The sequence below is a fragment of the Solanum tuberosum genome, unplaced genomic scaffold (assembly GCF_000226075.1).
Source record: "Solanum tuberosum cultivar DM 1-3 516 R44 unplaced genomic scaffold, SolTub_3.0 scf00101, whole genome shotgun sequence".
Lineage (NCBI taxonomy): Eukaryota > Viridiplantae > Streptophyta > Magnoliopsida > Solanales > Solanaceae > Solanum > Solanum tuberosum.
The window spans coordinates 1,250,774-1,274,366 of NW_006239029.1; the positions used below are offsets into that span (position 1 = coordinate 1,250,774).

The window sequence follows — 23,593 nt, forward strand, 5'->3', positions numbered from 1 at the left end:
GGAAGGGGGGGGATATAACTAAGTGAATATTTGTCCATTAATTTGATTTCTTAATTATTTTTAAAATTTAGGATTTTGAGAAATATAATTACATGAAATGTCGACCATTTGGTGCAATTATTGGAAGGAAATAGTGAAGTGGTCCCTCAAATTTATACTTTTTTGTCATTTAGGTACCCTAAAATGTTGTGAATTGTCACTTTATGTCTCTTATTTTGGGAAAATATCATGTGTCCATTTGTAATGGTAGATAAATTGTTGGTTAGCATATTTCCATATGGTTGGCCTTGATCATCTTAACCTAAGCACATTATTCTCATTTTGATTTCTATTATTGACCTTTTGTCTTTTGGCATGCAATTTTTGAAAAAAAGAGAAATATTTATTCGTATACGATGTTTATACAAAATTAAATAATATGAATTCTAAAGTTAATGTAAAAATATATTGAATCTGTCTGAAAAAGTTTTACTCGAAAAGTAGAAAAGGCAAATAAGTTATTTATTATAAGATGTTGAATATTTTAATGGAATGATGTCTTTTGAAAAAAAACATACAGATTCAATCTAAACTGGATAATATTACATCATGTTAAGAGTATCGTTGAGTCTGTTAATTCCATCAATTACTTAGAGCTATTGATTTGGTGTAACGAGTATGGAAATAACAAGGGATGGTGTAGAGCCATGTTTATTTTCATTGTCTATCTCTGAGCTTGATTACTATTTTTTCCTGTAGCTTGAAGATGTATAAATAAAAAAGAAGTATGTGGGCTTGTCGATCATAAATACTCGAATAATCTTGAGCGACACATAATTAACATTCAAATTAGCATATGAATGGGAATAAGTCATGCAAATTTAGTTTAACGGGGAAATTGTTGGATGAATATGAACAAAGTCTCACGTAAAATGTTAGAAAAGGAAAAAAGGATACATAATCTCTTTTCTATACATTAGAAAAGAGAACAATTATTTATTATTTACTATTTCTTCTAATGATGTGATTAATGTATAATTGATGTTTGAAAATATTGACATCCAGAAGACAAATCATGTTAATTTATCTCATTACACTTGCATGTTGGAGAAGGAACTATTTCTTATATTTTTTTATCTTTTTTATTTTTTTATTTTTGTGTTGTCTTTTTTTTTTTAGTGGTCCAAAATGAAATTCATCATGGGACATAATATGTCATAATATGCCAAATTTATGAGGAAAATGAAGGGAGAGACTCCTTGTCACCACTTGTGTGATGTTTATCTTTTAGCTAAGAAGAAAAAATAAATCTAATATTTGTTCGTACGTTGTTCAACCTTACGTATAAAATATTAGATTATCGCTTGACATTTATAATAATTTATATAATATTAGATAACTCATTAAAAATTTCAGATTATAGTCTAAAAAATCCAAAAGTTGCGAGAGAGTTGAGGAAAAAGTCATTTACTAAACATCTATCATATTATAAAGGGACAACCGACGAAATCTTTTGTTTTATTTATCGTCTTTCAAGATCTAAAGACAAATTTGAAATTTGAAATTATTAATTTATATAAGATACACACGATCTATAACTGAGAAAAATTATATCCATCCCATCATAAGCACCTATCTAGTTACTCAACTACCACATGTGAGCCTCCCTTTTTTTTCGGTGAAAAGCGATCTACCTTCAAAAGTGAAACTTATCATCACAAAATAGAATTAATCAGACTTCAATGCGAATACATGTGAAATAAAAGAAAAAAAAGGTAAACCTCCTTCAATATGTGATTTTGTAACAAACCAAACTACCTATTAAAATGTGTAAAGTTGGCCTAATGATATACAATTTTCTTTTATAGACGGTAGAAAATGTATATAAACTCAAAACGCTAAAAAAATATATTATAAGATTAAGCTCAAATTAGCCCATTAGTTGTAAGATCATCATGCAAATTGTAATTTTTAATCTTCTCATGAGACTAGCTAGGCATGAAGAAAAGTGTGTAGTGGCTCATATATCTTTTTTATCTCTATAATTGTGGTGTCCGAATCAACATGCAAGACACCTCGACTAATTTTACGAAATACCGCCCATCTCCCACCAACAAGTACCAAACGACTAATGAAAGCTCCTTTGTTACGGACCTGAAACACAAACTCAGCTCTTGATTATCCTAAAAAGATGAATGTGCAAGCAATATGGACTGCAATGATAAGAACAACTAGTGATGAAAATAATACATGTTACATATGAAAGAAAGAGTAACAATTCCATGTTACAATCACCAACCATGGTGTAAAAAATGTATGACATGGATATGCCTAGCTCGAATCAAACAATTCGCCGCTGCACTGCAAAATTGATCAAATTTGCTCATCAATGAATGAGGAAGAGGAAGGAAAAATTAGCTTCACTACAAAGGTAATGGTGTGTGTAATGATAATATGTTGAAGCAAAGCTCTTCTTGATATCCTTGGATTTGTGAAGACGATTTCTGCTTTGAGCGGTTTCTGATACGCGACTTGCTGATATACTTCTCTGGCATCTGTGCTTGACTAACAGCTCTTAATCTTCCATTTTGTGCAACAGCATAAGGGAAGCTAATTGAGCCTGGAGTCTGTTGCTCCTTCGGAAATTCATGAACATTAGATGGAGCGTTGGACAATAAAGATGATGGTTTAGGACTCAACTTTCCCTTCCAAGCCGTAAATGTATGCTGTAGCTTAGGTGGCACCTGCAAGCCAAAAGAAAATTGTAATGAAGTTAAAAAATTTCCAAAGTACCTGGATGTTGTTTATTCTATAGTTGCAAAGCTATGTTGCTCGGACTCTCAAAAAATGTCGTTTGCTGCCATATCAGATCCTCCAAAAGTAGTGTACTTTGGAGGATCCGACACGGCTGCTACAACATTTTTAGACGAATATTGTCTGATATCCCTTAAAGCATCTATCTTTTTCCAGACATCATTACTCAAGTTTCTCAAATAACTATGTTCATATTGCAGCATGTTCGATATAAGCTTTTTGATAAGATAGTATTATGTATTGTGATATGGTGAGCGATGCTAATGATAATTCACTGATGTTTATCAAAGCTGCTGCTCAGATGATAAACATTTTTAGATTCATTTTAGGAAACTAATTCTAACTGTAACATAATCTCTATAGACGAAGCTTCGCTAACCAAACTTTAAGTGATTTTCAAACTTACAGTGGGAACCAGGCTACAGGCAGCAAATGACAAAGAGGATGCTCCAAACGGAGCCTTTCCAGATCTGTTATCCTTCTTGTCACTTTTAGCTGAGCTTTGATTGTCAGCAGATCCAAAACTTGATGCAGTAACCTCCTCTTCGTCTTCCTCCTCCTCATCTTCCTTATTTTCCGCCCAAGTTTTCTCAAGTTCATCTGTTGATTCAGAAGGTACAATATCATCTTCTTCTTGGGTTCCCATTGCAACTTTCTTTTCCTCCTCTTCTTGCATTCTTTTTAATTCATCATCCATGTCTTCCAACGCTTCCTTTAGAGACAATTCTGCTTCTGCTAATTCTAACTCTTTTTTCAACAGCTCTATCTTCATCTCACCTGCTTTCTTCTTCTCTTCGGTCCATTTCTGAAGTTTGTCACACATTGGTTTGCATGCATTTTCCACTGAGTTAACAAACCGCTTCCACACACTATCTGATTTGACAGTCCCACCTCGTCCATAAAACTCGTCAAATCCTAGGGGAAGGAATTCAACTTTATCAGGATCGACATCTTCACCCTCTTTTACAGGAGGTTGCCAAAACAATCGTACGCCATGTTCATCATCTTCCACATAGTTGATAACCCTTCCAGTCGGAGTGTGCATGATGACAGGATCTTCAGTATAGACGAGTTTAGAAGGATCTTCAGGATCAGGCTCAGGTTCCTTGTTAAGTAAAATAAACTCCGGCTTTTCATCTAATAAAGGGGAATAAAAGGTAAGTCAAATTAAAGGGCTTCAGAAGAGAGACTAGTTATCAGGTCGTTTTAAACAATTTGAACAGAAAAACAAGTGCTGAGAAGTACTAACTGCAGGTATATCTACTTTATGATACTCAGTATCCATAGCAGTGGGCGAATTAAGTTGGTTGAAAAGAAAAATCAAACTTGAAATGATGTATAGTAGTAATCATTTATTTTTAATTCGAATTGTTGGAAGTGAAAACTTATTATTTAAGGCAAGTGTCAAGTGTTTTAGGTGAAGGGATATGAAGGCATAATACATAAACACACACTCAAACTTGGCATCAGTTGGCAAGCAAGCACTCCAAATTTGGGAGTGCACAACTCAACACCTCAACCTGGTCTCAACAGGCAACTAAACACTCCAACTCGTCCCCACTGTGTCTCCTGGACACCAAATGCTGACGTGACGCATAAATTTCGGGGATGTCTAGATGATCATTTTGTAAGTTTGGAGTGTTCAATTGACACAGTGGAGACAAGTTGAAGGGTCAAGATGTGTATACTCAAAGTTGGAGGGATTTCTTGCCAGCCAAGGCCAAGTTTGAGCATCGGTTTATGTATTATGCCTAACTAATATGAAATAGATGTAATAAGAGTCTTATGAAAGCCAGATAAACAATATAATAAATTACATGTTTTGGTAGCAGACATTTGATTTTCTTAGTGAAATCATTTTTTCTGCCCAAGACAAAGGAATATAGCATCTGTTTCAAACATAGGAAACCAAACACATTCTTTTTTAGCTAAATTCTTTCTAATAGAATCCCCGTTCAAGCTTTCTCACACAGCATTTGTGCACTGTGAAGTACACGTGTTTCTTGTAACATACTTAACAATAATCTGTGACACACTAATATCAAAAGGTAGAAAACCTTAAACTACTACGGCTGTTCATAGATGTTTCTCAATGATGTTGACAGCAGAAGGTTGACTATTTAGAAGCAATGAACATACATCTGTGGCAAAAGTTACCCATGACCATCCCTGATAGATGATATAGAATGACTAAAAGAATCATACCTTTGGACCACCAATGTTCAAGCTCTGCAGGCATAGGTAATCGCAAAGGAGCTTTGTAAAATGAGTTCAACCACATTTCTCTCTCTTCATCCACGTCATGTGTATATGCTTTCCAATAATCAGGAACCTGCGTAACAAGTGACTCAGTTAACTTTCCTTAAAAAACTGTTAAGTTTGGTTGTTTTTATAACAGCACAGATAATAAACAGACTGAAGTTTGATTTCAACTCACTTCATAAAACTGGTTGATGAAACCTGGTGCCATCCACACATCATCTTCTTCATATAAATATGGATGTTGAGGATCACTATAGGGGCCTCTCTCTTCTCTCACCACTACCAGGGAACAGGCAAAGTAGGTTTAGAAAAGTCATTAGCCCTTGAACCAACTCAACAAGTTCATGAACGATGATAATAGTGGGGAAGTTGATGAGAGTGTAACTAATCACGGGGGGGAAGCACATAAATCAGATAAATAAGAAAACACTACATACTTCCATCAGGCTTGTTAATAAACATCCGGGCCTTAGCAGCTGCAACTTCTGCTATACCTGCATGCATCTGAAATAAATGCTGTAAATATTTCATAAGCTTCAGCTAAAAACCTAAGCAGCATATGCTTAGTCTTCAAATTACCGCTGAAATTTCTGCATCACATCCATAAGTATCTCCCGCTACATGTTCTCCAAAATAAAAACGACCCTGCACCACAATATGAGAACATTAACTTGATCTCTGTCATCGGGCCTAGATTCTCAAAGCCACTACAGATGTATGTGCATCAAAATCTTGAATTGAAACCAGAAATGATGAGTCTATGAGAACACAGTCAGAATGTGACTCCTCCTTCCATAGCTTTGAGCTCATATTGCCATGGTCAGCTTAAAACTATCGCTTCTATTTAATTTTAGAAGTAGTTATTGAAAAAAATTACAAGAAAAAGAGTCATTTTCTGTAACTAGCTTTTGTCATAAATCTTGCTGCTAATGAGTTATTGGGAGCTTAAATTTTATGTATTTTCAATTCAATGTGAGGACTATAAGCTGATTGAATTGTTAGTGGTAAAGCTTTTATGAGTTGTTTGACCTTTCCTATAATGTGAGGACTATAAGCTGATTGTATTGTTAGTGGTAAAGCTTTTATGAGTTTTTGATGTTTCCCGCACAACCAACTCCAAGGGGGTTAGGTTCTCCCAGAACATCCCTTATCAGTGTATGGACGGTTATCTCTCGAGCACAGGTTATCGACGATTACGATCATTCAGAGGCATTTTTCCATTAGCTGGAGTGGGAATCGGGTTTCTAGAGTTCTTTTTCTTCATATTCAGCAACCTATACTAATAAACTGCTCAGAAGATATCCCATATACAACCTTATATAAGCCGAGAGAGAGAGAACCAAGGTTTAGCTTAAAAACTGTCTTCTTCACCAGTTCTCCCCCCTGTTTTCTGCCTCTTTTCTTGAAAGTTATTCTTTGATTTTTCTCGACCATTATGAGACAAACCTAACTTCCACCAGTGGGGCAAAGGATGGACAAATTTTGCAGTAAGAACTACAGATAAGTTCATTGACTCATATCTTGTTTAAATTACAAGGTTTTCTGTTTTTAAGAGTTAAATATATTCTCCTCATGTCAAAATCATATGCCATGATTTTCCTTTAAGGTTGGAGATTATCTAGTGAGAATGAGAGTCTTGTGCAATTTGTTAAAGTTTCTTATTGGATAAATGAATTTCTGATCTCAAACACGAGAATGAAGGTTTGACAGGAACTTACATAAATTGTGCGTTCATTAACTTCATATAAACCGCAACCATGCATTCTTCCATGCTTCCATTGGCCAGCATAGCGATATCGCCCCTTCTCCCTAACAGAAGAACATGATAACTAACCAAGTTTAACATGTAAGTTTGTGTCCTTGAGTTACAATCACCAGTTATACCCTTTTTATACATAGTAGAGATAACAGTAGATTAGCAAGAGAACAAGGATAGATTAATCCATCACTCAAATTAAAAGAATTCTACACGTTACAGAGTTTGACTAAGAAAACACGATAATAAAAAAGACTTTACTGGAATTAAAGGGGAAAACATCTATAGTTCAATGACAGAGATATCAAAAGTCAAGTCATGCACGAGACACAGTATCAGTTGCAACTAACATAGGCTGCGCTTCAGATAAATAACGCAAACAGACGAGATTTTCCACACCCATCAATTCTCAGTTTGCACGTAAGACTTACGGTTTCTTGCCGAATTGCCTGATCCATTCATCATTCTCATAGAAAGGAATTTCATAACTTCCGCTTGTTAGCTCCACAGTATCTTCAATATCCTTCTCCAGCCATTCTCTGTCTTCTGGGGACATGAAGTCTCTCTTTATAATCTTGCCTTCAGCTCTCATCTTGGCTTCAAGTCTGGGAAACAATTACACTACTTAATACGAAAGCTAGAACATCAAAGCAAAAAATATCTATGGGCAACATTTTGGAGCGTAAACATACTTGGATCCTGGGATGGGTTCTATGTGGGGTATCTCAACCTCAACAACTCCATGACCTTCCATGTTGTTTTGAAGCCATTCACCTTCATACCTGTGAGAAGCAAAAAGAAATATCAAATGATGTGATGCAGACGTAAAGGTAAAGAAATCCTGACAAACAACGTAATATAAATTAAACACGCCAAGCAAATGGTAAAGTGACAACTAGTAAAAATAATACTGACAAACCTGACCAGCCCTTGCTCAGCAACATAAACACCTTTTCCATGTGCCAAGTCATCCCAAACAGTGCCTTCATACCTTCAAACATAAAAGGTCATCCTCTTTACTGATAACATCATCTAAAACCAAGAAGAAAAAGGAAGAAAAGCTAAACCGTGACCAAATGGTAGCAATTTATTGTCACATTAGCATTGCTTAACATTAATAAAGCATATATTTACTGGAGTTTGGAGTAGTAAGACATAAGACAACATTAATTTGACAAGAGATCCCAAAAAGGGGAAGCAAAACCTAACAAAGACATTGTATTCCCAAACACAAAGTGAAACCGCGAACATGGCAATAAAATAGAACCTAGTTTATACAGGATGCCAACACGAATAGGCAAACAATTCCAAATATCAGTACGGTAATGCAGGCATGTAAACATGTAGTACATATAAAACCCAAAGTTGAAGGCCTAACAAAGATGCAACGAGATATATACTTTCAAAAGAATAAAGTAAAAGGACATCTTTCATGTTTCTCAATATTGCAAAGTTGGAAGGTCAAAATTACAAAACATCAACCTTAGAAAGAATATGGATGGACCAAAGTTTGGAAATGGTCCATGAGACCTACCTTGATTATCTATGAAAAAGAACATTAAGTTTTTTGAGGAAGTGATATAAATGACAATAAAATGCACGCTTTGGAAAACAATGATGTAAACAAATACACAAAGTGATAAATCTAAAGTTAGAATTTACTCAAATGAATATCCTCAGCCAAAAGAATTAAAAAATAAATCCAACACTAGAGATAATCCAAGAAAAAAAATGATATTAATCTGACCATCTGATACCTAGCATCTTATGAACACATAGCCACAGATGGGATCCTTCAAAATGATGCACTCTTTAAACCAACAGTAAAAGGATTCTGATTGTGTCAGCAAAGAATGAACAGGGCTGTAAACTTGCAGATGTGTTAATCATAATTATTGAACATGTCCAAAAATATACTCCCTTGAGTCCAAAATAAGTGAATTTCTAACACTTTTTCTTTGGTCCAAAATAAATAAACTTTACAAAGTCCATAGAGGTTATTAATTATTTTTTCTAGTTACTCCTCTCTAGTGGGGTTTTCAAATCCCTACTTTTAAGAAGAGTTTGGGTAAAGCAAAAGGGTAATTTATTGTCAAAAAAACTTTGACTAGTGTAATTAATTAACTTTCTTAAGGGGTGTACCACATCCCAAAAAATCACTTATTTTGGACCGGAGGGAGTAATAATCAGAAATCACCTACTTTGATATGAGAAGTGTTCTACCAGTTTAAGATACTAAGTTGTTTTTTCTGTTTCAATCAAATTTATCATTTACTTCTTTCAATTAGACACCAAGTTATATTCCAATTGTTCATTTAGGAGTTAGGCTTCATTATGAAGACCTATTCTAGTTTAAACCATATTCCAAAGCTTCACATCTTTAACACCCTATAAATGAGAGCTTCACCAAAAGAAAACACAACCTTTAACAAAAAGTACCCAGCTTCCCCGCTGTTTTTCCAATTTCCTATTTATTCCATTACCAAACTTGGGAAATGGATGATACGTAATGACTTTTACTTAGACTCCTCTAATCCTTCCTCTTTATCCCAAGTTACATATAGCATTTGATAGAAAGTATAAGCATAACAGAGAATTTTTAACATATTAGGATTAGTACTCAGGTTTCTTTAGCTGAGGAAATAAAAATCTCCAAATTCCAACTACAAGCTCTGCTTACTATGAAAAATCTCCTCCATGCCATTCACATCCAATTTCTCTATTCAAGATTTACTTTCACCAAATTTGTGGAGTGAAATTGGAAGACGATTAACTAGACACTACATTAGAGTATGGAAATGACTGAACCTAAGCTATATAGGAACAGTGTTGGTCAATGTCACTTGAAAACTATAGCACACAACCAATTTTAGCTTGGGAAAAGAACTCCTCCACATTAACACAGAGAATACAAGCACACAATCTACTATTCAGCTCCGCAGTGCCTATGATTATGAATAGTAACACTAGCAGCTAAAACCATATACAACAATAACAATAACATACCCAGTATAATCCCACAACTCCACAAGTGGGGTCTGGGGAGGGTAGAATGTACGCAGACCTTACCCCTAGAAACGATGTCTCCGATAGACCCTCAACTCCAGGAGCAGCTAAAGGCCTAAAGCCACATAGCCGATTATATTCATATTCAAAGTTCACCATTCTTGTAAGGGAAAAAATAATATTTACCTCAATTATAAAGCAAATACGAAACCCATTAAGCAAAAAGGGGGAAAAAAAGAGCAAAAGACTACATGAGCTACCACCAGCAAAAATGTAGATAACCCATTTCAAGAACTCCTCCACATTAACACAGAGAATACAAGCACACAATCTACTATTCAGCTCCGCAGTGCCTATGATTATGAATAGTAACACTAGCAGCTAAAACCCATATACAACAATAACAAAAACATACCCAGTATAATCCCACAACTCCACAAGTGGGGTTCTGGGGAGGGTAGAATGTACGCAGACCTTACCCCTAGAAACGATGTCTCCGATAGACCCTCAACTCCAGGAGCAGCTAAAGGCCTAAAGCCACATAGCCGATTATATTCATATTCAAAGTTCACCATTCTTGTAAGGGAAAAAAATAATATTTACCTCAATTATAAAGCAAATACGAAACCCATTAAGCAAAAGGGGGAAAAAAAGAGCAAAAGACTCATGAGCTACCACCAGCAAAAATGTAGATAACCCATTTCAAGAACTCCTCCACATTAGCACAGAGAATACAAGCACACAATCCACTATTCAGCTCCAATGCCTATAATTATGAAAGTAACACTAACATCTAAAACCATATAGCCAATTATATTTATATCCAAAGTGCACCATTCTTGTAGGGAAAAAAACAATCTTTTTTTTGAGAAAGGTAACATGAAAAAAACAATCTTTAGTAAAGCAAATACAAAACCCATTATTAAGCAAAGGCAGAAAAATCGAAAAGAAAGATCAAAAGACTCACGAGCTACCATCAGCAAAACTGTACTAACCCATTTAAAGAACTTCTCTACATTAGCACAAAGAATACAAGCACACAATCCACTATTCAGCTTCAATGCCTATGATTATAAACAGTAACACTAACAGCTAAAACCATTCAGCCAACTATAGTCATATCCAAAGTTCACCATTCTTGGAGGGGAAAAAAAACAATCTTTACCTCAATTGTAAAGCAAATACAAACCAATAAAGCAAAAGCGAAACAATTGAAAAGATCACCACCAGCTACCACCAGCAAAAATGTAACTAACCCATTTTAAGAACTCCTCTACATTAGCAGACTATCCATTATTCAGCTCCAATACCATATACAACAACAACATACCCAATGTAATCCCACAAGTGTGTTTTGGGGAGGATAGAGTCTACACAAGCCTTACCACTCTCAACTCAAGGAGCAGCTACAACCATATAACCAATCATATTCATATTCAAAGTTCACCATTCTTGTAAGGAAAAAAACAATCTTTACCTCAACTATAAAGCAAAAGGCAAAAAAAAAAGTCGAAACCACAGAGCAAAAGACTTACGTGCTACCATCAGCAAAAATGAAGCTAACCCATTTCAAGAACTCCTCAATCCTATCAAACTCTTCAATCACAGATTTGGGATTGGAAATATCATAATTATTATCCGGTATCACAGGATACGGCTTCCTATACGGTACATAAAACGGGGCAATTGGTGGGTCGCGACCCGCTTTAATTTCTTCTGCAATAATATCATCTTCTTCTTCATCAACCCAATTTGGGTCCCAACCAGGTTTCGTCATCTCAATCGGAGCATCTCCCCAAAGCTCTTTCAAATCCTCTTCCCTCCAATTTTCCGGGTCATAAGGAAAATCAAACAAGTCTTCATGATAAGTATACCCTTTTTCTTCCTCATCTAATTCCCTCTTCCTGCTTTTCGAATTGAGGATTCTCATAAAACGCTTCACATTTGCTTCTGGAGTAACATTTTCTTCATCATCTATGTCCGGTTCACCTGGACGAGTAATTGGTCGGAAACCCTCTTCGGTTTCCGACTCAGAATCGGACGAGTCGTCCGATTCAGAAGGCGAAGAAGGTTCTTCTTCAATTTCTTCGGCTTCTTCTTCGTCTTCGTCATCTTCTTCTTCTTTGTCGGATTCCTCTTCTGGGTTGAGCTCATTTTCTAAACTGTTTGAGTTAACTTCTTTTGGTTCCGCCATTGGAGAATAGAGAGTAGACAGTAGTAAGACTGAAGAAGATGAAGATAAGGTGTGAGAATTTTTTTGCTTCCGATAGTTTATATATATGCAATAAATGGTTGTACCTGTAGGATTATGTATTGTACAACCAAGGCTGCAGTCCAAAATTGATGGGCTAAGCCATTTTTCTTGGACCATATTTAAAGTTTAGCCTATATATATGAAGTATCATTTTTACAAAAGGGTTGAAAACACTTTTAAACGTAAATTATTAGTTTCATTTCTAAATTATTGATAATCTTTTACTTAACTAATTAAACTTAAATACATTTTCGACCTGGCAATATGAGTGAAATACACTTCTAAATTCTTGTCAAGTTTAGGGGTGTTTTCAACACGTCTTTTGGCTTTTTATTAAGAGTTTCATACTTTTACTAGAGTTTGAGACCACTTGCTATGTAATGTTGCTTATTGGAAGTGTATCTAAGTTTAGTTAATCAAATAGAGGAATATTTTTAAGGTTATCAATAGTTCAGGAACGAAACTAATAATTTGCATCAAGGTCTCTCTTTTTATTAATTAGATTAGAAAATAAAAGACATATAGTTAAAATACAAAATAATAATTAAAAAGGTGTAGAGTTAAGATTTGAGAGTCTGTTTGGATTGACTTAAAAAGTAGTTTTTAAGTTAAAAAAAAAGAAAAAAAATTAAAGGGAGACCTACTTTTGGTTTTTGATTTATTTTAAATCATTATTTACATTGTCAAACACTTCCTAACTTATTATACTTTAATATTTATCAAACACTTCCAATAGTTAAAAACTGACTTAAAAATATATTTGACCAACTTTTAAGTTAATCCAAACAGCCTCTTAATCTTCCTTTTTGTTGAATCTTGATTAATAAATGCAATTCATAAATTACTTGCATTTCTAATTTTTAGCATTTTGAGTGATTAAGTGTGGGTTTTTCTATAGAATAACATATGCACATTAGCTAGTTTGGTGCTTTTATCATTGATTAATAAGTAATTTCTGAACAAGAAACATTAATGATACCAATACAGTATATATATACTGATTTAATATCACTTAAGTGAAATTATCAGCTTTAATGATACCAATACAGTATATGATACATATTCAGTATCAATTAAGCGAAAAATATCAGCCTTAATCAATGTGGGGTATGTAGTGTAATTTTTTTGAGAGAATGGATATTTCTTGAAGTACTTTGCATTGGGGTATGAACATGTAATTAGTTTGAGTTTTATGACCCATTTATGTAGTTTTTCCTTTTATTTTTGCATTTTAAACGATGGCTAAACTTTGAATCCGTTCCAAAAGTAGCAAGCCCGGCCCACTCAATTTTTACACAAACAAGACATTATTGCCCTTTTTCTAAAGCTTGATAAGCCCATTAGTCAATCAACAAGCACTCCCGGCCCATTGGAAAAACAAGAATATAGCAAGGAGGAAATTTCATAAATAAGCAAGATTTTTTTTTTTGTTGCAAAAACTAATCATACCTTCTTTTTTTCAAAATGCAGTAGTATTTTTTTGGGTCAAATTATAGAATACACACCATATGCACATGCATACAATATCAATATATACACATCGATACATTAAATATACAAATGTATATACACTGATAGCGTACTTACAATATGTGTGTGTATACAAACATTGTGTCTACAATTTTAAAATACATGTATTAACGTATATTTATTATAAAAATGTAAACTATAATTATATTTTGTAATTATTTAAAATAGCTTTATATTTTGAACTTGATGAATTGTGACAAATAATTAATTACTTAATTTCTTTTAAAGTTATTGTAAAATGAAAATAAAACTCCTTTAATTTTGTAAGTAATAACCATATCACATAAAATGAAACAAATAAATGCTAAACATAATCCCTATAGGCAACAACCATGGGCTACATATGAATCAAGTAGTCCTATATTCTATATACTAAGTTAAGGAAATTACATGGTAGCTGTTTGTTTCTTTTTATTTCCTTTTTTTATCAGGGCCCTATGGAGAATGTGGTCAGAAATCCATAATAGAGTGGTAGAGTAATATCGCCATGCAGTACGAATTGCATGGCTGGCACAATTAGTCATCATAGCTATAGTTTTAGTTAATTACCATTCGCGACCAACATTCAGTGATAATACGTGGGCTGGGTTTTCGAGTTTGTATAATTCGCACGTTTGTATAATTCGGAATTTGTATAATATAACTTGTATAACTTTTGTATAATGTAATTTTGTATAATATAATTTGTATAACTTTTTAAAGTTCAGATGTTTGTGTTTGTATAAATTCGTTATTTCAACTTTATACAAAAAAAAAATAGCTCAATTATACAAACGTACCCGCGAATTATACAAATGAGGCAACTTAAACTGTAGCTACATCCCATAAATATACAAACTATAGCTATGAAGCATAATTAAATTTGTTATAGTGACTATTTGCGAAAAATCCCTAAATAAACGAAATTGCATAAGCCCAATTAGCCCTTTCTCTTTGTGGAAAATAATTCTGAGAGAACAAATACACTAGAAAGAAGAAGAAAAAAAGCATAAACATTATTGTGTGATATTAATTAAAAAGGCTACATATTAATTAATTCTTAAAAAGGGTTGTCTAGTACACAAAGCAATTGATATTTATACATGATTCAGGGAAGGGCCTTATGTAATGTAGACAAATCTATATCATAATACAATATAACTATTAATGGTTGCTTCCACAGCTCGAATCCGCGTCGCTCGAAGGCTGCCTTGATATTAATTAATCCTTGAAATATATATATATATATAAGTAATAATCTCTAATAATTAAGGGTGATTATGGTGTTGAGTGTAGATGTAGTCCAAGTGAGCTTCTTCAAGAACTCTTCTCTTAATACATTCTTGATCATTTTTATCCTCACATGAATATTCCTCTAGTCCCATCAACCTCTACACAAAATTGCAAAAAAATAACACAATAAATATATAATTACTAAAAAGTATGAAAGTTGAAATAATTAGAAGAAGAAAAAGGCTAGAAAATTACATTTAAATTAATAGTTCCCATCTTGTCAATTGAGTCTCCATCATTGGCTCTTTTAGGCAGCTTTGCTTCCTCTTCCACTGCAATCATTCAAAACTTTTGTTTAATTTACTCATCAACCAAGCTTTATAATATAAGTACAATATAATATAATTTCTTTAGTTTAAGTTTTAGTTACAAGAAACTTTTAATTTATACATGCAATCTAATTCATCCTTACTATTAGCTGATATAATAACTATAATGACATATTCAGTGGGATCTAAAGATGGTAGAATATACGTTGATTTTATTCCTATTTTTATAGGATAGTGAGATTATTTTCTGATAAACCCTTGTCACTTACTACTGTAGTAGATAATTTATCTTATTTTCAAGAATACAAATTTCTCAAACTTATCTATAGATATATACTTTAAATGATTTGATCATAGTGTAAAAGTTATTAACATGAGAATGCGTGCATTTAACTTAAACTATTTTCTTTGTGGTGGCATTTAAGTCAACTTGTGCGGACTTCGTCAACTAATCCATATTAAAAATAACGTTTACTGACCACTTTTCGAACATAATGTGTTATTTGTTTTTAAAAAGAAAAGCTATTGCTTGGAATTTCATAATACACTAGCTAGGTAATAAAACTTCAACGATAATTATATCATGGAAAACCAACTTTTTGGTAGCTGAATTAGGAGTCCAGAGCCTAAAGGGCTAAAAAAATGGTCAAAAATTTCAAAAGGGTACATCACTTTTTATTTTAGCCAAAAGGGCAAAATCGCTGCGTCAGCAGCGATTTTTCTCTGACAAAATGACAAAATCGCTGCCCTGGCAGCGATTTTCGTCTAAAAAAAAATAAATAAAAATTATTTTTTTATTAAAAAATCGCTGCTGTGGCAGCGATTTTTGTAAAAAAAAAAATATTTTTTTTTTAAAATTAAAAATCGCTGCTTTTTTTTTCTTTAAAAAAAACTAAAACAACACATCAAAAAAAAAAAATTAACCAAAAAGGGGCTTTCTGACAAAAACAAAAATAAAAAATCGCTGCATATTTTCTCAAAAAAAAAAAACTTTTTTTTTAACTTTCAAAATTGCTGCTATAGCAGCGAATTTTGGTTAAGAATTTTTTTAAAAAAGTTTTTTTCTGAATTTAATGTTCTTTTATGTACATGAGATGTATATCAACAGTAGTGAAGCATTGTTTTGTGTACATGAGATGTATATTCTTTGTTTTGTCAGAAGCCCTTTTGGTTAATTTTTTTTGATGTGTTGTTTTAGTTTTTTTAAAGAAAAAAAAGCAGTCGATTTTTAATTTTAAAAAAAAAAAATTTTTTTTACAAAATCGCTGCTGTGGCAGCGATTTCGTCATTTTGTCAGAGGAAAATCGCTGCTGACGCAGCGATTTTGCCCTTTTGGCTAAATAAAAGTGATGTGCCCTTTTGGAATTTTTGACCATTTTTTTTGCCCTTTAGGCTCCGGACTCGCTGAATTAGAGTTATGTAGATATTCATAAAGTAGTGAATAGTTATAAGAGAATTTGTGTATCATTTTATGCAGGTATTAATTATACATATATTAATTATTCTCCCTTTTATCCTGCATATATAAATACATAGATTCTGTCATAACTTATACATGTATATATTAGTTATGCAGATTTCTAAATTACAAACCAAACACCATAATAATTTTATACATTTACAATTCACCTCCTAACCAGCTACCAAACATGGTATTACTTATGCAGAATTTAGTACTTGCATAACTCACCTTCAAATAAAACCAACAACCAAACGACCCTTAATTCATCTAGTATACGCTATATGCTCATCAACACAAATATCGAATAACTCTAAAAATCGGAACTTAATTAGATAGACAAAAAAACATATAATTATGAAAATTATTCATATAATTACCTTGCAGATTGTTTGCTAAAAAACGACTAGATGCTTGTGAAAATATGATCATGGAAACAAGGAGAAGTAGCAGAAAATATACATTTTGCTTCATCATATTTTTGGTTCTAATAATTTGTGTGTGAGAGGGGAAAAGGAACTTTGTTGGGTTTTGCTGGTTGTGTTATGGAGAAGTATGTCAAGTATATATATATACATATAAAAAGGTGGATTAATATTCCCATGGTATTGTAGACATAGAAATACCTTAATTAATTATTTAGTGTGCCCAAGTATGTATGTATATATATATTATATATATATATATATATATACTAGTAAAGATAATATGACCATTCCTATATTGTATGTGTATTTTTTGTAACTCATTTCAATGTGCATTGATATAAACAAAGGGCAAAATGGTGAAGTCTTCCAATGTATTAATGATTTCTTAATCACCGTGTAAAGTTGGAAGTGCCCATCTAATATGGGACGGAGGGAGTATAGTTTATGTATTGTTATAAAAATAGTAAAGATTGTTATAATATATTTTGCTCATAAGTGAGCTAATATAGAAACTTATTTGTCATTTGTCTTTTTAATTTCAATTTTAAATAGCAAATAAATGTAGCGATAAGATTGAGGGTAGAAATGAAGCATATCTTTCTAAATTTAAGTAAAAATAAACAGAGTAGAAGTAACATTAGGGTTATCGATAGGACAATTCATTCGGTTATTTTTTAAAAAAATTATATCATTCAATTTTTCGGCTATTTTATAATGTATAACCAAAATTAAAATTTTAAAATCATCCCAATCCTAATTTATGTGACAGAAGCAGTACAAAAATTAGTCTTTTTTTTGTTGTCTTGTAGATATTTTAAGTTATTATTTATTGTAAATTATAGTACTTTTTATTAAAGTTTTTAATAACATATGTTACTTTTTAAGTTTGAGAGTTAAACCAACTTTTTTTTATATGTCTTATATAATAATTTATATGTGTTTTGTCCTTTTCCATTTTGAAAAACCAATACTCTCTCCATTTTATTTTATATGTCATTTCTTTTTATAAATATATTGGTTATTCCCTCTTCTTATTGGAACACATGTTGACTTGTGGTGAATACTTATTCCCTCTTCTTATATAGTAATATATATATATTGTATCTACATGGTCATGTGACAAGTGTTTTTTTTTTAATTCGATATTCAAAATTTATTGATATAGATATTTGATTTTCTATCATATTTCAAGAATCATTCTTAAATATAAGAGATTATTATTATTATTATTATTTTCTCGACATACATGAGGGGCAAACAAATATCTCATTATTTTGTGGGAGAAAAAGAGTAGGCGATATTTAAGAAGTTCTTAGATGTAAAAATAGTTTATTTTTGATGACATCATCGATTCTTTCAAAGATCATAACTATTGCGAGTAAAAATATAAAATATATGATAGTCTTTTATTTAATAATAACAAAAAAGATAAATAACTTCAGCCTTTTTCGACTTATTGGTTATTGGGTCATGTGAGCCACTAGAGGAAGACAACACGGGGTAAAGCGAAAAGTAGAGCTTCAAGTGACTCGTTGAAGTATCTAAGAATAAAGAAAAAAGTTATTCGAAATTTCTCTTTTTATCGTCAAGTGACTTTGTGGCGGAGGTGGAATAGGATAGGTGACAACTGGCAAGATCAATAAGTCAACCTTTTAGACATGCAAACAACTGTTTCCCATTACAACACTTTAATATTTTGTTCTTGTTTTAGTAACTTTTAACTTTCACTATCTATAGACAAGTTTCATAACTTTTGATGTCTTTTTTTAGCCTACGAATGGAAAGACAAGAAATGGAAGTTTAAAAAAATAAAAAATGATGACAATTATTTAAGTTTAGAAGTAGAGCTAGGTCGGAAATTTATGGATTCTGAACTTACTCTCAAATTTAGAAAAGACTAGAAATGGAAGTTTTTTTATTACTTGGTGTTCGATACTTGTATTATGATCTTGTTGAATGTGGATTTACATCGTGAAATATCATATACAGATAAAACACTCTCTAACATAAACAACTTCATATTTAAGATCTCTAATGAATGATTTAGAATTTTCAAAAAAAATATTTATCACTCCGCCACGATTTTTATAATAAACTAGCTAGAGTTTAACTTATGCAAGCACCAAGTTACATTGCTTCCCACATGTAAGCAACCAATTAAAGTGGTGGGAATTCCACCTTCATACATGACAATATCTATTTTAAGGAATTGTTTGGTTTCAATTGTGAGTGCTTTCTTACAAGACACTCACATATCATCCCATTATTACTTAATTTATTGCAACAAAAGAGTATTGACATGATCCACTCTATTGGAAACATTAATAATATATGTATTTCATTTTGGAAGAATTTCTAAGAAAAAATATAAATATATTTTAGAACTAAAAGAAAACATTTAGCTGATTAAGAACTTGTTTGGATTGACTTAATTTTACGTGGTTTTAAACATTTATGGAGTGTTTAGATAATTTTAAAAAGTGTTACACTCGATTTCAAGTTAAAAAGATAAAAATAAGTCAAAAGTTATTAGTTAAAAATTGTAATTTATGGCTTTTAACTTATAAGTTAAAAATAATAAGCCCATCCAAACAGACTAAGACGAGTGCCTTTTAAATAAAAAATAAAAAATCTCTTAGCACTAGTTGATGGAATACAATGCTGGTAAAAATGTGCTTAATATAGTGTGATATTATTCATTTTGAATTAAGTTTATACAAGTTATTTTTCTTTTCAAAAACACTTGTACCATTATGATATAATCAGCCGGGAAAAAACCTTACTTGTATTCACAAAATAGCCTCCTAATTTATACATAGTTTGTTCCAAGGAATAAATCTATTTCAGGGCGAACATATACATATATATATATATATATATATACCAAATATACAAATAAAATTTCCTTTGTTTTCCTAAGTATAATCGTACGTGTTCAATTTTAATCTATAATAATTACCGATGAGACTGGAACCCAGACCTATTCTGAATTTTGTTAAATTACAAATATCTCATCTAAAATTTAAATTATCAGAGACAGTACATTATTATTTATATATGCAACAAATACTAACATGTTATACCTATAAAATTATAATAACAATATAAATTCATTACACTATCAAACATAGTGCCACTAACGGTTTGTGTTCCTTAAAGAAAATGCACTAAAACTTTATGCCATTATTTAGTATATTAGTTGGTGGTTGTGGAGGCTAAGATCTTTGGCATCAAAGTTGCATATTCTAAAAAATTGTACTTATTTTATAGTCCAAAGTTGGCAATATGTAAAAATAGAAAATCAAAGTTGTGTATACTTTATAGGATACTCTTGATTCAAATTTTATTCTTGCATGCCACATGTAATTATCTAGCAACTTTCAAGTTCAATTTTTTTAACATGAAAATTCATGTTTGATTGACACATAATGGAATATGCAATAATGAATGGGGTATTTTATTAGGAGAAATAATCTCACTCCATATATATGGAAAGATTTAGATACCCCATGATATATGATAATGATGAGAATTTAATTTTAAAAATTGATCAAATGCAATGATTACTTTTCAAAAAGTAATTAAGGTCCTATCTATTTTTGAATTCCAACATTTTTGAGAGGAAAAAGAAATATGAAAAACGTACAAAGATTATGGAAAAGGACGGATTCAGAATTTAAAGTGTGATTTTTTAGCAATTTTAAATGTTTAAAAATATTTTATTATAAGTGTCCATGGGGAATTGAACTCTTATTGAGAAACACAATAAAACTTAAGTAAGTTTTATTTTTATCGTTGGACCAAAAGCTTACTCTGTTATTAAATTTTCAACAAATATTTAATAAATTTCTCAATTTAAATACATAATGTATGTAAAAATTACTGAATTTCGAAGAACCTACGCCCAATTCCCTAACACTAATGTATAACATGGATTATAAATCGTATAATTGTTTGTTAATTTGACTTTGATTGCCATTTTATGAAGGTATCAATAAAGGGAAACTTACATAAATAGCCGCTTACAAAAAATAATTACAACCACTAACTATATATACAAAAAAATGTATACTAGTTATGTGTAAAATATCTATATTATGTGTGTAATGTATATTATCGATTATTATTTTGATGAGCGAATTACGGACTAAAAATCTCATCAATAGAAGCAAAAGGAATAAGTAAAGATATTACAAAATTATTGAGCTCTACTAATAGTCCATTTGAGCTGACCCCATGGGCTGAGTTCGAACCCTCCTTGATAAGTTATTTCAATAAAGAAATGGAAAAATTACATAAATATATGACTTAAGATATCACAATCTCCAAAATTCTCTACTATTAAAAAAAATACAAAAATTTCTCTCGGATACATCCATCTCTTCGTTCTCGGACACATCCCTATCGTCTCTCGGATACATCCCTCCCATTAAGTAATGTATCATTTGTAATGTATCGAACAACCAAGAAATGTATTCAAGAGCAATGAAAAATTTAAAATTCGTTATTGGGGAAACTTCTGAAATAGGATGTAATTAGCCCCAAATATATTATGTACTTTATACTAAAGAAATTTAAACAAAGATAAATTTACACCGTGGGTCAATATTATATAATTATTTTCAATTAAAAAAAAAGGAGGGGGAGGAGAAAAATGTAATTAGATACTAGTCATTTACTGTCAAGTCTATATATGCAAAAATTTCCAAAATGTGGTCAAAATATAAAGAATGACTTGAAAAAGGACATATGGTGCCATTTTGTTTGGATTGGACTTCATGAGCCCATATCCTTTTTTGGGTTATGATTTGGGCTGAAATTGACTCTGAGCTAGTGATTAGTGGCGGAGTCCAAAATTTCACTAAGGGGGTTTGAAATATAAAGGAATGAACATATGGAAAAATTAAGAAAATTAAATATCTATTATATATACATAAAAAGTAATTTGAACCTTATATATACAATATAATTTTCTAGTAAAAGATATTTGGATTGTGCCTAGGGTTGTGTATCAGTCGGTTTCAGGTCGGTTTTGAAGTTTATCGGTTTGACTTGTCGGTTATCGATTTGTAGACATGCTAAATTTGTTAAGAACCATTAAGATATTTACTTATCGATTATCGATCGTTATCGGTTTAACCGTTAAGATTGGACACAAAAAATAAATTATTGAAAATCACTTAAAAACACGGTGACAAGTCAAATAAACAATGCACATGAGTTGATAATTGATAAATTGTATCTTGCTAAAAAATAACACTAAAACATCGTAGAATAACCGAAAGTTTGAGACTGCTAGATATAAAAATACAAAACTAAATCCTAAGTCAAGGACTTTATTTACTGAATGGTATAAATATAATTTATTAATTTACTATTGGAATATTGATTGACCTGTTAAGAAAAACCTCAAACCGTTAAGAATCGATAACTCGATAGTAAAAAAAATCAAAACAGTTAAATTAATAACCTAATACTGATAAATCAATAACTTTTTTTCGATTCAGATTATCGATTTCAGTTCGATTTCGTACGGCCCTAATTGTGCCCCTAGCTCGGGTGCATTGTGATAATGAGTCGAAAGATGGGCTTTGGGACGAGATAAGTTTAAACTTTAGACATGTATACACAAATTTGAAGGATATATTGCAAATAGTGATCATATTTTAAATAAAAATCCTAAAAGTGATTACTAGTGCAAATTACCACTTATTTCCTCTCCTTTTTTATTTAAAAAATAATAATTTTATATTTCTTTTTTTTTTCTTTCCTTTTGGAAATGGTTTATGTATATAATAATATTATATAAGAGCTAGTAATATATTATATAAGAGCTAGTATGAAATAAAAAGAAAAATCAACTTGGTTATAAAATAAAAAAAACGAGAAAAGAAAGAAATGGTCACTCATTTAAATGTAGAATTCTTGAGTTTGCAAAACTAAAACAAATATAAGACATGTATATCATAATAGTATAGTAATAAGTATTTATTTGACTTTGTTTATTTATTTTCTTTATCTTGTTACTTGTACAACTTGTATAAGAAAAAGTCTAACCAACACCCCCTATGTGGACTTAATTTCCACCTACTTTTTCTTCAACAACCAAGCATCAAATATAGTCAAGATTTATTATTTGTTACATAATCAACTTCTATAATAATAAAAATTCAATAAAATAAAATAAATGTCCCTATTAATATAATCAAGATTTCTTATTTTTTTCCCAATTTTATTGCAAAAAAAATTGTACTTAATATTTTTTCAAAAAGTTCTTGAATTGTTAAACAATGACTTTTTCTTTTATAATTCTTATTTCATTTTGTAAAAAAACTATTGTTTTTTTTTTGTAAAATATTCATTTGGTTAACAATATATCTTGTATTTGATTTGATTTTTTTTTTTTAAAAAACAATAATTTAAAAAGGAATACTTTTTCATGCACACAAAGGGTAGTTGAATTAATCAGACGAGTGGTGGTAGGTAAGGGCAATTTTGAATTTAAGAAGAAATTTGATTTTTATTTGGTTTTCAATCTGTCAGTTTTTATATTGAAATCGTGAC

General features: G+C 31.4%; 2 protein-coding genes across 2 annotated transcripts; both read right to left on the reverse strand.

The window, feature by feature from the left end:
- Positions 1–2,171: 2,171 nt before the first annotated feature.
- On the reverse strand, positions 2,172–12,073 carry LOC102591560 (protein TIC 100). The gene is made up of 11 exons (XM_006349019.2): positions 11,353–12,073; positions 7,731–7,802; positions 7,504–7,593; positions 7,243–7,416; positions 6,774–6,864; positions 5,635–5,700; positions 5,493–5,559; positions 5,231–5,334; positions 4,999–5,125; positions 3,200–3,930; positions 2,172–2,723 (listed from the first exon to the last, which is right to left on the reverse strand). The coding sequence occupies exons 1-11, from the start codon at positions 12,009–12,011 to the stop codon at positions 2,403–2,405; spliced, it is 2,502 nt and encodes an 833-aa protein (XP_006349081.1). The 5' UTR covers positions 12,012–12,073; the 3' UTR covers positions 2,172–2,402.
- Positions 12,074–14,607: 2,534 nt separating this feature from the next.
- Positions 14,608–17,149, reverse strand: LOC102591904 (putative phytosulfokines 6). Its single transcript, XM_006349020.2, has 3 exons — positions 16,982–17,149; positions 15,069–15,145; positions 14,608–14,971 (listed from the first exon to the last, which is right to left on the reverse strand). Exons 1-3 carry the CDS (start codon positions 17,076–17,078, stop codon positions 14,849–14,851), a joined length of 297 nt encoding a protein of 98 aa, XP_006349082.1. The 5' UTR covers positions 17,079–17,149; the 3' UTR covers positions 14,608–14,848.
- Positions 17,150–23,593: the final 6,444 nt, after the last annotated feature.

What these genes read in the sequence shown, in the direction of transcription:
- LOC102591560 (XM_006349019.2), bottom strand. Translation starts at nt 12,011, where the DNA reads ATGGCGGAACCAAAAGAAGTTAACTCAAACAGTTTAGAAAATGAGCTC. An exon ending in GAACCCATCCCAGGATCCAA is followed by an intron (nt 7,417 to 7,503) that starts GTATGTTTACGC and finishes ATTGTTTCCCAG; the next exon opens with ACTTGAAGCCAAGATGAGAG. An exon ending in TGAACATTGGTGGTCCAAAG is followed by an intron (nt 3,931 to 4,998) that starts GTATGATTCTTT and finishes CCCCTTTATTAG; the next exon opens with ATGAAAAGCCGGAGTTTATT.
- LOC102591904 (XM_006349020.2), bottom strand. Translation starts at nt 17,078, where the DNA reads ATGATGAAGCAAAATGTATATTTTCTGCTACTTCTCCTTGTTTCCATG. An exon ending in TTTAGCAAACAATCTGCAAG is followed by an intron (nt 15,146 to 16,981) that starts GTAATTATATGA and finishes GAATGATTGCAG; the next exon opens with TGGAAGAGGAAGCAAAGCTG. An exon ending in TGGGAACTATTAATTTAAAT is followed by an intron (nt 14,972 to 15,068) that starts GTAATTTTCTAG and finishes AATTTTGTGTAG; the next exon opens with AGGTTGATGGGACTAGAGGA.